This window comes from Terrapene carolina, unplaced genomic scaffold, assembly GCF_002925995.2.
Source record: "Terrapene carolina triunguis isolate 2854851 unplaced genomic scaffold, T_m_triunguis-2.0 Scaffold93, whole genome shotgun sequence".
Classification (NCBI taxonomy): domain Eukaryota; kingdom Metazoa; phylum Chordata; order Testudines; family Emydidae; genus Terrapene; species Terrapene triunguis.
Window position 1 is genome coordinate 4,295,676 of NW_020664444.1, and position 16,007 is coordinate 4,311,682.

Here is a 16,007-nt window from a genome sequence, read left to right on the forward strand (position 1 = left end):
ATGGTTTTGGGAGGACTGCCTCATGATTTTTGAATACTTGGGGTTGGCAATAGAGCAGATGCACTTAGTCAAATGTTCTTTCCACGGGTCTGCCCCGGCTCTCCACTTACAAATTAAACTACATAACACCTCTGCAGGGAGCAGTTTGCTGTTATCTGCAGCGTCATGGGGGGGGGGGGGGAGGGGGGGGGGGGGGGGAAGAGGGGAATGGAGGCATAGAGGCTTAAATTCAGCCCTGGGGGGAAGCGTCCAATCTCCACTGCACCCAAAGGAGATTCCACCTGCTTATGAGAGCTGCACTGGGTCCAGACCAGTTGGTGACTTGTCTACTATCACACAGTAAATCATTGGCATAAGTGAGATTAGAATTTGGGAGTGCTGGCATCTACCCCCTCACTCACACAATATGGCTTATCCTCTATTTGCTATTTCCCAGCAGTGAGGTTAATACACAATCAGGACATCAAAAAGTCCAAGACGAATTCTGTACCTGCTATAATAAACAGGAAGACACAGATGTATGAACTTAAAATTCATTATCAGCCCTCAGTTTAATTATAGTAGCAAAGGAAGCAATTTTTTAAAATCTAATTAAAAGAAACAACCACTTTAAAGTACAATGATTGTTACAAGACAGCTGCTTTACTGGACCTCAGGCAGGGCCAGATTAGAACATTCTGAGGCCCTAAACTACGTCAAGTATAAGAGGCCCCATACCATAAAAAAAAGAATTTATTATTTTCACAGAAAGGACATTGAATATATAAACACAAAAGCTTTATATTTGCATATATACAAAGGCAAAGTTGTAAAAATAGAATAATCTTCATTTTCAGCAGCCCTCTAACGTTGACATCATGACAGAAATAAATTTTAGACAAATTTTTTGAACTAATTGCATACCTAAGTAAACAATACAATACAAAAACAGTACAGTAAATAATACAATTTACTAGAAGAGTTCTCAGAAAAATTTTCTTCTATGTTGGGGCATCTAAATTGTGGCATTCCTGGTCTGAATACGCAATGAGACTCTTAGGAGATATAGGATGCGGATAACCCACAAGCTTAAAAGCTCAACTATTAGTTATATTGATATGAATTACACCCAGGTAATAAGCAAACCATCAGAAAATTGTATGCGGGTTGTATTTTTCCAACAAATTGATTTGTTTTGTTTTTATGAACGGTTATGCTGAATTACCTAATATTGGTACAAAAATTAGTAGCAGAAAGTTTTTATCGAAACCAGTAAAAAAATGAATTTTATATTGTAAATATTGAGCTGTATATATCTGTACCACAACAAATTATATGCCAAAAGCCTGTGTTATTTTACCAGGATATTTGTTAGTCTCTAAGGTGCCACAAGGACTCCTCGTTGTTTTTACTGATACAGACTAACACAGCTACCCCTCTGAAACCAGGATATTTCTGTGAAAGTTAGTGCTATTTTGTCTGTGTTCTCACAGGAAAACAAGAGGATATATAATTTTGTTTACACCATGAATAAGGAAAATTATCCTTCTTTTCATATGAATAAATGAAAAAATATTTGATTAATGTTTTTTAGGGAAATACATTCATCCAGACTATATATAAAATATATTTACAAACGTTTATTCTGATTTAATTTTTGCTACAAACCAATGAATTGTTGGGATTTTTCTTTTGCCATACAATGTATTACGCATATGATGTGTGATTTATAAGTCTATATAAGAATTTTTACATAGCATACTACCTATAATAAAATATTCTCTTGCATGCTCCAAACCCGCCAAGCAGAAAATCCCAGTCTTTTTTCTAGGTAGACATCTTTCTTCGCATTCACTTCTCTATCCTCTGTCTCCCCAAGGACCACCAATCAATCTTGGACATACAGAGGGACAACAAGCTATATGTGCAAAAGAGAAAGAAAGAATTTACCAGAAAAAAGACTGGTAATCTCCAGACGGGCATTGAGAAAGTGAGAAAAACTAGCCTATATTCAGGCAAATATTATGAATATTATAGGCTTTAATAGCCTATAAATCATATATGCAGATAGTTTGAAATAACTTGCTCACCAAGTACTCAGAATATTTTGATATATATGTATATCTTCCTTCGTTTCTCTCAAAATCCTCTGGGCAGCATTCACTGATATTTACTGTGAAGGTTCCCAAAACTGACGGAGGGAAGCCAACACAAATGTATCCTCCTCAAGATCCACTCGACCCAAGTCCATAAGACGATCACCTGCAAACTCAATCATGTGACGCACGTATAGCGCATGAAGCATGCACACTAAAATACACAGTTGTATGGATGTACAGATCAAAAGAAGAAAGAACACACTAACATGAGTATGAGCTTGGCAGGATGGCTTCACGACACCGCCATCTCCAACCTCACATTTTTCCCGATTTTATCAGCGGTGAGATTATTTATTTATTTTCATAAATTATGAAGGCACAGTCAGAATTTTACCAGTAGCAACTGGCCAACAAAATGCTGCCTCAGGAGACTGATAGCAGACTTACTCATAGAAATACTAATTTTACAAGTGCTTTTATTGGTTTTTTCCCCTCAGACCTGGCCTCTCGACTGTCAATAATGATGTGTATATTTTTGTCATATTTGAACAAAAATGTCTGTATTTAGAGTGAATCTTCTTTTCCCCATATCTCCTTATCAACTGATTTTGATAAAATTTGAAATGGAGTCAGTTTTTTCTTTTTTAGAGGCCCCTCATATTGCAAGGCCCTTAACTGTAGCTTAGTTATTTTATACCTTAATCCCACACTGGCGTCAGGAGATCTGAGTTCTAGGCCTGGCCCTGCCCCAGCCTTTTTGTTTGACATGGATAAGCCATTAATTATTATTTATTTGTAGTACTGTAATGCTTGAGGGCTCCAAGCAGGGATTAGGACCCTGTTGCGCTAGGTGCTGTACAAATGTGAAGTAAAAAGACAGTCAATGCACTCAGATTTTGCCTCAGTTTCCCCAACTGTAAAACGGGGCTGTATAACATGTTGCGACCCTGGGGTTGAAAGCTCTTTCTAGGTGCAAAGAAATATAAAACCTTTGCATGTGCTTCGGCAAGGTGCCAGCGGCACGGTGGCTGCTTCAAGCTGGTTATGTTGATAAGTGGTTGGTGGGTGGGAGAAGCTGAGGCTGAGGGGAGAAGGCTGAGGTTTCTTTTCCTCTCCATGGCACACACAGGACTGAAAGTATTTTAAGACCTTCCCTCTCCTCCCCCCAAAATTGTTTTGCTGCCCACTGCCAGGCCATCCCAGCGTAGCTGGAAGGGATTGGGCTAAGGGGATCAGGTACATGGTGGAGGATTTAACATTTATGCCTTTTACGGATGGGTACTGATGGGAGGGAATGACGAGGCGAGGTGACACAGCTGTCCTGACGTGAGGCCTGGAAGAATCAGCCACCAGTCTGAGGTCAAATGGCGTTTCCCCTTGACCCTACCATGACAGCATAGGCTGCAAAGCCATGTGGGCCCCCCAGGCCATGGCTTTTAAGCAGGTACGCGGACACAGGCTTGCCAACGGGCCAGGATTTGGCAGCCTGGCCCATTTCTCTACTCTCTAGCTGGCTGCTGGTCAAGAGATGTAATTTACTGCACATGCGGCAGCACTTGCAGCCAGGCACGTCAGGGTTGGGAGCGTGCCACAACCAGCATCCTGTGCCCGTTCTGCATGGGCAGCGTGTCGCAGGCTGGGCCCTCACCTGCTGGTGACTGAAACTAGGGGCTGCTAAGGGCTGGCAGGACACACCTGTCCCCTGAGGGCAAGACTTGCCACCAGGAAGGGGGAAGGTAAGGAGGGGAATGGGTGGGGGGGTCCTCCTGGGCCAGGGGTTTGGGCTGCTGGCGTTGAGAGAGGAAGAGGAGGGTCAAGCGGGGGGGGGGGAATTGCTGCCCCCCCCACCCCCAGCAGTAGCTGGCCTTGCAGCGCCTGCAGCCCCAGAAGCAGGCAGCTGTTGCTGGTGTCATGCACATCGTGCCCGGGCAGCGAAGGGGAACGGGCGGCAGAGTGCAGGTGATGGGCAGAACCGCGGGGCTCCGGGGCCCTGATCCCCGGGCCGGGGGGGGCCGTGGATGGAGGCGGCCGGTGCGGCTCGCTGGCTCCGGGCCCTGGGGGCGGGCCCTGGCGCACAGTGACAGGGCTACGCTCCGAGCCGCCTCCCGGGCCCCGCAGCCTGCCCCGGACCCCGGAGAAGGGAGCTCCCCGCCCCGAGCAGGTACCGAACCCCTGGGCGCTGCGGGCTCTGGGGCCGGGGCTGCAGCGAGCACTCGCAGCCGGGCTGGGTTTGCACGGGGGGGGGCCGGGTGGTTGTTGCACACGCGTGTGAAAGGGGGTGCACGTGGGCAGGGGGGGCGACACTAGCAGACAGCTGATTAATTTGCACATGGGTGGAGGAGGTGGTCGGCATGTGGGGGCCCCGGGGATTTTCACATTGGTGGGGGGCGATTTGCACCTGGGTTTGGGGGGGTGTGGGGTGGGGGGGGTTCACACGGGGGGGGGGATGCTTTGCGCATGGGCTGGGGGCTGCCCTGTGTCTAATTAATTCTCCCACCCTGTATTCTGGGAACTCATTTCCAGCTAGCCCGGGGCCCCTTCTGGGAACAGGTGTATTAGGAGTGGCTGCAACTCTCAGCTCTAAACTGAGACCTTAAACCAGGTGTAGCGAATGAGTTTTTGTCAAAGTCCAAATTTCTTGGTCAAGGTCCAGACCCCAGGGAAAATAATTAACCCCCCCCCCCCCCCGTAATGATAGTAAGTAAATAAAAAGATTTCAGGGTCCGTTCAAAAGCGTCTGGCAGTCCGGCTTTGGCCCGTGGTCGGCCTCTGACTCCCCCTGCCTTCAACCAAACTAGACTGATCCTTCCATGCTGAACAGTTTTCTGAGTCCTGAGGCATTTGTGTGCAGCAGTTTGGATGTTCACAATCCCCAGAAAGCCCAAATTCGAGCTAAACCAGTGAATTAAACATGAGATGAGCTCAATGGGAACTGTTAGCTAGTGCATTGAGGCTGGGCATGTGTTGCCACAGTGTTGTGGATTTACTTCTGACTAGGCAAGGAGAGTGGAGCAGGCCAAGAGGCGAAAGGCTGTTTTTCATAGTGGAGTTGCACCTGTCCCAGTAAGTCACGGTCCTGGGCTTGTTTGCCACAGGTGGAGTCTGTGCAAATAGACGCCGGAGGGCTGGGACTTGGAGCTGTGATGGTGCTGCTCTCTGCCCGGGACCTTGTTCTAAATGTTTCTGATGCTGCTGGGTCGATTTTATTTTTTTAATTGTATGGGATGGTTCTAAAATAATGTAATTTCCCTTACAGCTCATCTGTGTAGCTTCACCACCCTGGGACTATGAAGGTCAAAGTGATTTCAGTCTTGGAAGATAACTACATGTACTTGGTCATTGAAGAAAACACCAAGGAAGCAGTTGTAGTGGACGCAGCTGTTCCCAAGAGGGTAACTCGGAATTTTGTTACTTAAAGCCTTGAAGTTAAAGGACATCTGTTCAGAGCAGGCTGGCTTGTTTGTAGACACTAAAGGAAGGAATCTAGAGCTCTGGGAATGGTTAGTGTTGTGTTAATTTGGCTTCCACTAGGAGCACATAGTGACACATAAAATAAGAGCTATAGGAGTTAGTTAGTCCAGGTTGGATATCTGCAGCAGGGCTGAGCTCAGTGGAAAGTTATGATCAGGAAAAACAAGAAGCAATTGTATTTCTTAAACGTGTATATCGCGCTAGTGCCTAAAGTTCCCAGTCCCATTGGGTCCCGTTGTGCCAGGTGCTGTACAAACGAGGCCCAATCTTGTAAATGCTTCTCTGTTTGTTTGTAGGATTAAAAGTTACTCAGTGTGGGTCTGCAGGATGGACCCTGGGACTGCAACTGTGTGTTGTAAAATGACACTTGACTATGGCTTAGGCCCAAAATTTATATTGTTTTAGGGGAAAAGCTCAAAAAAGGGGTTACACAACCTTAAACAAACAGAAGTGCCTTAAATGATTTTTTTTTTTTTAAATTGAAGTGAAAATGTTTTTGTTTTGTTTTTCTTGATTCACACTTTGCCTTGCAGTGCTGGACACCCAAACACAAGAACAGTCTTGTGCTAGTGGAGAGGACAGAAAATGAAACTGACTAGAAACAAATGTGAAACTGGCCTGTTTCATTATCCAAAATGCAGTGTTGCCAACTCTTGTGATTTTTATTATGGGCCTGGCAAGACTAGGTTTTTGGAGTGATGCTGCTGGAGTCGTATCATTATGTGAGCATTTCAGCTTCATTGTTTTTTAAATGAAAGCTTCTAGTCCTCTTCGTGGTTTGGGGAAGAGCTTGAAAATCTGACCCTAGAGTCTCACAAACCAGGAGGCAAAGAGAAAAATCCCAAATTAGTTTTTAAATTATTAATTGTTTTTAATAAATTATTTTATTAAAATTATTTAATTGGCTTTAAAAAGGATCCGTTTTTAAAAATCATCTCATGATTTTTAAGGCCTGATTTGTGAGCTTTTGAGGCATAAAAGCAAACAAGCAGCATTAATGACGGGATGGAAATGTTGGGGATCCATTCTTATCAACACGGTAATAAAAAACCTGGGGCACCAAGTGTCAGAGCCTGGGTCAATTGGCTCGGGCTGTGGGACTAAAAATTGCAGAGTAGACGTTTGGGCTCAGGCTGGAGCCCGGGCTCTGGGACCCTCCCCCTTCATAGGGTCTCTGAGCCTGGGCTCCAGCCCAAGTCTGGACATCTACATTGCAATTTTTAGCCCCGCAGCCAGAACCCTGCTAGCCCAAGTCAGCTGAGTAGGGCGACTGTGCCACAGGTCTTTTATAGCCGTGCAGATGCACCCTCTGATAACAGAAGCCTCCATTCTGCACTGAGCTCCAGGTGGGCTGATCCTTGCGCCAATGCAGAACCCCAGTAGTACAGACCTCCACCCAGGCTGATGCCCAGGATTTCGAGTCTATCGTTGTCCATCTCCCCCATGATCCGTGCGATTGCATTCCACTTGCCAACTCTGAAGTGTTTTCTTGCTAATAACATCAAGCTTCCAGGAGGCTTCATGCAGCGTGAGGGGTTGCTAGTGTTCCTTTTCACCGGAATGGCAGCCTGGTTCTGTTTCTATAACCAGTGAAGAGTTCTGGGGGTTTTTTTTGCTAGGGGTTAGTCTTGCGCTCAACTCTCCCTGCTTTAGCTGGCCTTGAGACTGGCAGCTAATCATGGTGCAGCAGGTTGGAGCTACTGGACTTAGCAGCATGGAAAAAAGCATCCGTTTATAGCAACACAGCTTGCATCTGACTGACTTCATCCACTGCCAACCTGGCCATCAAATACAGTCACTGGGCAGGGGGGAGGATCTGTCTCCATTTCTGATAGGCTCTGGAAGCATGATGCCTCCAGGGAGTATGGCTGCTGCTATCTCCCTGAAAGGGGTGCAGGGTGCATTCCTCTCCAGGGCTGGCCGGCTGTGCTGGCTGGGGTGGGAGACAGTGGGGCTATGCCTCACCTCCTCGTCACCTTTGGGGTGGTCATGCTGATAGCATCGCTGCCTCTGGGCAGTCTTTTCTCTCCTGCAGTTGGGTTGCCCTTTGCACCTTTCTTGTGCCCTGCATCCTTTTTGATCACAGTTTGACTCTTAATCAGACCGAAATGATGCAAATAACCAAAGGCCAGCCTTTCATGTTTGCAGATGTGAAAAGGCAGGCACGTAATTTGTGTCTGGAAGTGCTGTGATTGCACGAGCAGTCATGGTGATTGCACGTGCAAATGTCATGCATACAGTTTTGTGCACACCCTTATGCAAATTGGGCCATAAAGCGCTATTGCACAAGTGGAAGCCAATATCACAATCTCCCGATTGGTAGGAATCCCTGTCAGTATCAATGCTGGGAATATTTGGGAGGGGGAATTCGAATTAGGGGCGTATTTGCAGTTGGATTTCCAGTGGCGTAGTGTGAGTTACCCCGATCTGATCTGTCCGGGATCACCGAGTGGATTCCCCCGTGTTCTAGGGAACTCCCGAAGGCATCGTGCTTAAAGATCCTACCAGAAATGGGCTGAGTTTGTGACATTTGCTATAAGACATCTTGAAAGAGTTTATGGGAAGATACATGATGTACCAAGGGCTTCTTTTTATTCCCAGGAGAGGGGCAGTCAGGAGCTGGGTATAGTATTCTTTGCTCACGTTCAAAATGCCAGGCAGAGACCTATTGTTCTGGTTACCTCTTTCTTATAACAAAAATATCCATCACTTAACTCCCTCACTGACGCTGGGTTCTCATTTATAAATGAAAGAGCATTTGACAACATTTAATACTATGTTGCATGAAAATCCATCCCAAGAGGCAGCACCTTGTTTCTTGTACGTGTGGCTTTTTGTGTGTCAGATGTTTTTTACGCTGCCTTTCCGTCGCCGGGTATTATTCCGATCGCAGGGTGAGTTTGCAGGGCTGCCTCTTGAAATGGGATCTGTTCACGCATAATCTGAAGTCACTGGGAGACCCTGCGTGAGGCTAGCTTTGCAGAGTCATGTTTCAGAGAGCAACGAGGCTTTCAAGATTGTCTTTAGGGTCTTTAATGATTAACTTCCTGACACAGGTTAGTAGCTGGAATCTTTTTTTAAAACTATGCTCTTTGACGTGACTTTCTCCTCCCCATTTTAGTTACTAGAAATTGTCAGAAAAGAAGGCGTTACCCTTAAAGCGATTCTTACCACCCATCACCATTGGTAAGTGCTGTGGAGAGTAAAGGGGTACAGTACTGTATGTTAGAAATGGAAAAGGTACAGAGAAGGGCAAGAAATATGATTACGGATATGGAACAGCTTCCATATGAGGAGAGATTAAAAAGCCTGCTGCTGTTCAGCTTACAAAAGAGATGACTAAGGGGGGGATATGATCGAGGTCTATAAAATCACGAATGATGGGAGAAAGTGACTAAGGAAGTGTTATTTACCCCTTCGCGTAACACAAGAACCAGGGGTCACCCGATGAAATTAACAGGCAGCAGGTTTAAAACACACACAGTGAAGTACTTCTTCACCCAACACACAGTCAACCTGTGGAACTTGTTGCCGGGGTATTGTGAAGGATAGGTCTGTCAATGGCTATTAGCCAAGATGGCTGGGGACGCAACCCCATGCTCCAGGTGCCCTAAACCTCTTAACTGCCAAAAGCTAGGACTGGACGATGGGATGGATCATTTGATAATTGCCCTGTTCTGTTCATTCCCTCTGAAGCACCTGGCATTGGCCAATGTCGGGAGACAAGACACTGGGCTAGATCGATGGACCTTTGGTCTGAGCCAGTGTGGCCATTCTTATGTTCTTAGTATTCTCATCAGAGTGCATGAGGCTCGGGGGACGATTTATGCAGAAATCCCTGCTCGTAAGACGTGACAGCCACACACTGTGATCTGTGCAATATCAAGGGTCCCGATCCTGCGAGGTGGAAGCAGAGCGCTCTCAGCACTCCCCAGGATCCGGCCCCGAATGCAGAACAGTTCTATTGGGCTGCTGGGCTCACATATGGAGAAGTTGTGTCCTTTTTCAGAATGTCAGGTGGCCCTTTTTCATGCTCCGAAATCTTGAGTCACGGTATTTTTCGTGTCGCAACATACACCAGGGCTGTCCCCGCAGTACTAGGGTTACATTGATGCAGGAGCCCGAGACTCGTTTTAGCCCTCCCCTTTCCTCTGGGGTATCAGTAAATGCTGAGTGATTGCGGAGATGCTAATCTCACTCCCTGTCTGTGAAGGGACCACGCCCGAGGAAACGAAGAACTGGCGAAGGTGTATCCAGAGCTGCAGGTGTATGGGGCGGATGAGCGGATTGGAGCCTTGACACACAAGGTGACTCATAACGAGGAGTTAAAGGTACAAGACTGGAGGTTTATTATTAATGTTGTTGTTGCTCTTGTCTCACTTAATGCCCCCCCGGATCTCAAAGCTCTTTACACGCGTGATTGAATGACACCTCCTGCGCCTTGGCTGGGCGGTCGGTGTCGGGATCCCTGTTTTACTGAGGGCGATGGTGAAGGACAGAGCTGGGAAGTGATGTGCCTAAAGACCTGCAGTGAGTCAATGTGAGAACGGGGACCAGAGAGAGAGAGAGAGTCTTTTGCTTGCCCTGGGTTGAATGTGCATGAGATTGTAGGGGTGTAACCAAGGGAAAGATTCGGTCCATGCTCCCACTACACACACACTTAATGTCTTTGTTTTTTCCTGCTGTGTAACCCACTGCTGTGGCTGGGGGAACAGTGAGGAAGCTAAAAATTACAGCTGCTGCCTGTCAGTTGCTCCCGGAGACCAACTACTAATTCATTTAGGTCTGTCTCTGCTCTAGTGTGCATGGGAATCTATGGGATTGTTGCAAGGGGGGCGGCGCTAGGATCCAGCATCAAAAACCTTCCCTGGCATATTGCTGCCAGGTTTCTCTGCAGCAGATTCTCATTTTGAACAACTAGCCAGTAGATGGTAGCATTTCCCCAAGGTAATAAATCCACACGTGATCGCCTCTGCTGGAAAGCTTTGCTCTGGACTGTTTGAACTCCAAATGCGGATCTGAATTTTACAAATGACTCTTTTCTTTAGAACGGATTGTACCAAACTCCTAGATCTGAACATTGCCAGTCAACAAAGTGCCAGAAATTTTGCAGCCCGTCTTTGTTCAAATAGATCCTCTGGACAAACTTCCTAGCTGGCTTTATATACTCTGGGGTGGATGTGAGCACAGGCCTGCGAGTCAGAAACTACCAATTCCTAATCTAAATTTCCCCACGTGTAACACAGGGATAATTTCTGCCTCTTGTAAATCTTAATTTGCTAATATTTGTCCTGTTGGTGAAATGCCAGGAAGAGGAAAAATGCCTTATAAACACTAAGCATAATTGTCACTTATTGTCCTGCATCGTCTTTGGCATTAGCAGCTGGGGAACGTGGAAAATATTCTTACATGTCTGTCTTTGGGAATTTATCTTTTGGTTGCCCCATTTCCATCTTGAGTCATCTAGTTATTGAGGTGAGGGAGGGGCGGGGGTGCCAGAACATGGGGAGGCAGGGGTCATGGCCCCCCACTTTTATCGGCGGTAAGGGTGAGTGACAGGGATTAATTGCACCCTCAGCAAGTTCGCAGATGACACTAAGCTGGGAGGAGAGGTAGATACGCTGGAGGGGTAGCAATAGGGTCCAGAGGGACCTAGACAAACTGGAGGATTGGGCCAAAAGAAATCTGATGAGGTTCAACAAGGACAAGTGCAGACTCCTGCACTTAGGACGGAAGAATCCCAGGCACCGCTACAGGCTGAGGACTGACTGGCTGGGGCAGTTCTGCAGAAAAGGACCTGGGGATTACAGTGGACGAGAAGTTGGAGATGAGTCAGCAGTGTGCCCTTGTTGCCAAGAAGGCTAACGGCATATTGGGCTGTATTAGTAGGAGCATTGCCAGCTGACTGAGGGAGGTGATTATTCCCCTCTATTAGGCACTGGTGAGGCCACACCTGGAGTATTGTGCCCAGTTTTGGTCCCCCCACTACAGAAAGGATGTGGACAAATTGGAGAGAGTCCAGCGGAGGGCAGTGAAAATGATCAGGGGGCTGGGGCACATGACTTATGAGGAGAGGCTGAGGGAACTGGGGTTATTTAGTCTGCAGAAGAGAAGAGTGAGGGGGGATTTGAAAGCAGCCTTCAACTACCTGAAAGGGGGTTCCAAAGAGGATGGATCTAGACTGTTCTCAGTGGTAGCAGATGACAGAACAAGGAGTAATGGTCTCAAGTTGCAGTGGGAGAGGTCTAGGTTGGATATTAGGAAACACTATTTCACTAGGAGGGTGGTGAAGCACTGGAATGGGTTACCTAGGGAGGTGGAGGAATCTCCATCCTTAGAGGTTTTTAAGGCCCTGCTTGACAAAGCCCTGGCTGGGATGATTTAGTTGGGGTTGGTCCTGCTTTGAGCAGGGGGTTGAACTAGATGACCTCCTGAGGTCTCTTCCAACCCTAAACTTCTATGATTCTGAAAAATATCGGCTAGCAGATCCCGGCTGGGATGGAAGTAAGCTGATTTGCTGTAGCATCATGTCGTGAAGAAGGGAAGTCCATATTGCTTTGTTTGGAAGCTCTCTGGGGCAGGGACCATCTCTTTGCTCTGTGTTTATGCAGCGCCCAGTGAGGTTCCGGTCCTTGAGTAGGGTCCTTAGGTGCGGTGATAATACCAACAATGGAAATCCCTTGTTTTACCAACCTGGATTGCCCCTTTTTCTCTGCAGTTCGGAGATATTAACGTGAGGTGCCTGTTCACGCCGTGCCATACATCAGGCCACATGTGTTATTTCATGTGGGAAGAGAACTCCCCAGATGCTCCAGCCCTCTTTTCAGGTATTCAGCACCTTCTTGAGAAGCCAGCAGGAGCTAAAAAGTCTCAGACAGTCTCTGATTGGGATCTCTTTGAATGAGCTACAGGGGGACTTATCATTAAGCTAGTATTCTACCCAGAATCATTTAGATTCCGCCGCGATCTGCATGGGACTACCTCATTTTAAGAGTAAGCCTGAGCAAGACGGGATTTGTTTTCCTTTAAAGTCATATCTGTCTAGGCCCTTATCTGGCCCCCAACCCTGCAGGGTCGGCGGCAGGGCAGAGCTGTTATCCCCATTGTGCAGATGGGGAACTGTAACCCAGAGGTCCAGATCCTCTGAGGTATTTATATGCCTAAGTGACTTGCCCAAGAGCACAGAGGAAGCCTGTGGCAGAGGTAGGAATAGGTGCCCTGCCCGCTAGACCATCAAAAAGTGCCTGACTGCCAGCTCCGGGGAGTAAAGTCCTGTTCACCCTCAGCACAGATACAACAGCAGGGCGGGCTTCCCCCAGGCATCAGGCCCTGGCCACATGCCACCCACCTGCCCTACAGGCAGAACCTCCCTGCCCTCCCCCAAATAAGGTGACGTGTTTCCCCGCGCAGGTGACACCTTGTTCATTGGTGGCTGTGGGAAGTTCTTTGAAGGGACGGCCGAGCAGATGTACAAGAACCTGACTGAAATCCTGGGTGCTTTGCCGAAGGACACTGTGAGTGTCGCGCCTATTTCAGGGGGTGCATGGGCCCTCTCCCCGATTTCCCTTCATCTCCCTTTCTGTGTCTCGGAGCAGGCAGGCCAGAGCTTTATGCCCGCAGCGCGTTGGCGCCAACGGGCTTCTCAATCTGCCTGAGCAACGTGCGCTGCCCGGATTTTCTCTGGCTGGCCACCAGCCTTTTGCAATTTGACACGTTGGCCAAATGCCACTCTGTGACCGGAATGGCCGCAGCGCGGATTTGATGTTGTGAGATCGTAGCTGGGTGGCTTCTGTGCTTTGGGCACCTCTGGCCAATTTCTGGGGTTTGTAGGCCTAAAGGACAAGCTCTCCGGGCCAAGGTGACCTGGCCTTTTCACTGTCAGCCAGTTGGGCCAGGGTTACATACCCCTCCGCAGGCTCCCCTGCAAGTGTGAGCTGTTCTGGGACTGTGGAGACCTGACCCAAGGCGGTAGGTCTCCCCCAAGAGACTGGGATGAGCTCTGAGGGAGATGTCTGCTCTGCTCAGGCAGCTACTTCTGGCCACCCCCCCCTCAGCAGGAGCTGCTCCATGAGTGTGGGGACTGGGCCCAGAACCCTCCACCAGCGTCTACTTCCCACTGTCCCCTCAGCATGAGTGATAGATTCCGCGGTCAGAGGGACCACGGTGATAATCTAGTCTGATCTCCTGCGTAACACGGGCCGGAGAGCTCCCCCCAAATCCTTCCTAGACACTGTGACTATGGGGATCAGGCCCAGAGCTCTCCCCAGGCAGCTACTTCCCCCGACATTAATTGCAGTGGGCAAACCACATGCATTAAATGCATCCTCCCCTGGTAGGACACCCCAGCCCACTAGAGAGAAGAGCCCTCCAGAATCTCCGCCCAAGGTCAAGCAGCTGCTTGGCCAAGCAGCGGAGCTCTGCGCTGCACCCTGAAGAGCCCGTGGCTCTGGCTGAGGGAGTTCCACATCCAGGCTCCTCTACAGGAGGGAACGCTAGTCCCCCGGAGCTCACCTGGGGTCTCCGCCGCTGGGACGCCGCTCAAGAGGCACTATCCTGGGTGGGGAGGTACCACGCCCAGGGGGATGTGCAGGCCGTAAAGGTGCATTGTGTCGTTTGCATTGCAGAAAGTGTTCTGTGGGCACGAGTACACCGTGAGGAATCTCAAGTTTGCTTTGAAAGTGGAACCGGAGAACGAGAGTGTGAAAAAGAAACTCGCTTGGGCAAAAGTAGGTGTTTTCCCCTTCCGAAGCGGAGAGCCCCTGTGAGAAGGAGAGGCTGGAACGAACGTTGAGTTCTGTGAACGCTAGATTTGTTGCCCCTCTAATCGGTCTGTGTGTTTAAGGTGCCTGTCCCCATAATGTCTAGGAGCCTCTAAGCATCTGCCTCTGGTATTCTCCGTGAGCTCAGTGCTGGGGACGGTCTCCAGACGCTGACCGAGTCTGTGGTTTCTCCCCAGCTCCGAGACGACGAGGACTTGCCCACGGTGCCCTCCACCCTGCAGGAGGAGTTCCACTACAACCCCTTCCTGCGGGTCTCGTGAGTAGAGTTCCGTGCCTCCCGCAGCCCCCTGGGCACTAGGGGCCTTGCTGGCAGGCCCAGTTGAGTTTGAGGGGACAACGGGCTCCGCACCAGCCGCGGGAACGGAGACACCCCGTAGCATTGCCCTGTCCCGCACTGGGCCGAGCGCACAAAGCAAGGGAGCGCCCTTTCCCCAGCCTAGGAATGCCGCTGGTTTTCCTGCCTTCCAGCAACAGACCTTTCACTTGGTGACTCACAGGGGAAGGGCAATTTTGCCCTCCCGCCAGTACGAGAAGCATCGGGTGGGTGATGGGGTGGGGGGGGTCTCATCTCCCCCTAGCTCCCCATCCAGGATAACTCATTCCTAGCCAGCCCTCTACAGGGATATACCGGAGGAAGATACCCTCCCCATTGGCTCCCTGCTCCCCACCAGTGAGGGTGGTGGGAGGAGACAGCCTACAACCAGATTCTGTTGTTACTCTGGTGTAAAGCCAAGGGAGTCTCTAAAAACAAGACTCCAGATGGCCACCGATGTCCCAGAAAACCAAACCTGGCCTTGAGTCTTCTCGCTTCCGTTTGCTGCTACGCACGGGGCACACAATGGGTGTCGCTTTCACTTGCAGGGAAGAAGCCGTGCAGAAATTCACTGGCCAGACGGCTCCGGTGGCCGTGCTGCGAGCTCTCCGCACAGAGAAGGACAACTTCAAGAAGCCCAAAGAGAGGCTGACCCCTCAGGCCATGCTGGCGTTCGAGTGGGGACTCTTCGGCCCCTTCATGGGGAAGAAGTGAAATGCAGCCAGGTTTGTCGGATCGTTTATTTTGTGCCAATATATAAACGCAACCAAGGCCCCAGCGAGGGCCAGGCCTTTTACCAAACTGCAGTATCCTGATCGTCGTCGTGGGGGAGGCCTGTTAGGCCAGTCTGTCTCCCAGCTGGGCAAGGATCGTTCCCCGCAGCCCAATGTGTAGGGCTCTGTCCTGTCTGGCTTTAAATGACTCGGCTACTGCAGCTTCCCCTACTGCATGGGCCTCGCTCCTGGGAAGTGGGGCTTGTTATTCAGCCTCGTTTTTTTCTTTACTCCTTTTGATCCCCTCACTTCTAGCTGTACGTGTTAACCACCCGAAGCAATTCCTCTCTTACACCCCTCTGAGAATGGGCTGATTCTCTGAGCCCTGCCTCCTGAAAGGGGCGATGTAAGAAACAGGTTTGTTTTTGTACCTGGAAGTAAACTGGGGGCTTCTGGAAAACAGGGAAAGCTGAAAAGGGAAACATAAGGGTTCTACGTGGAACAGTTCGGCCCAGAGCTATTCCTCTTTTTAAAAGGCTGTTTTGTTGCTCCTCAAAACAAGATATTTTGGGGACATCTAAAATTTTTAATTCTTCTAGTAATTACTGGGGGAGGGGCTGCTCTCTGAATGGAACGAAACTATTCTGTGTAG

At 48.9% G+C, this 16,007-nt stretch overlaps 1 protein-coding gene across 2 annotated transcripts; it reads left to right on the forward strand.

The window, feature by feature from the left end:
- The first annotated feature begins 4,171 nt into the window (after positions 1-4,171).
- LOC112115416 (hydroxyacylglutathione hydrolase-like protein) lies at positions 4,172-16,003 on the forward strand. Of its 2 annotated transcripts, XM_024212478.3 has the most exons (9): positions 4,172-4,239; positions 5,335-5,470; positions 8,671-8,735; positions 9,763-9,880; positions 12,268-12,376; positions 12,960-13,063; positions 14,174-14,275; positions 14,506-14,585; positions 15,191-16,003. In XM_024212478.3, exons 2-9 carry the CDS (start codon positions 5,366-5,368, stop codon positions 15,354-15,356), a joined length of 849 nt encoding a protein of 282 aa, XP_024068246.2. In that variant the 5' UTR covers positions 4,172-4,239; positions 5,335-5,365; the 3' UTR covers positions 15,357-16,003. The 2 variants fall into 2 exon arrangements, with proteins under 2 accessions (XP_024068246.2, XP_024068247.1); XM_024212479.3 differs by lacking the exons at positions 4,172-4,239; positions 5,335-5,470 and adding an exon at positions 5,537-6,271.
- The last annotated feature ends 4 nt before the right edge of the window (positions 16,004-16,007 follow it).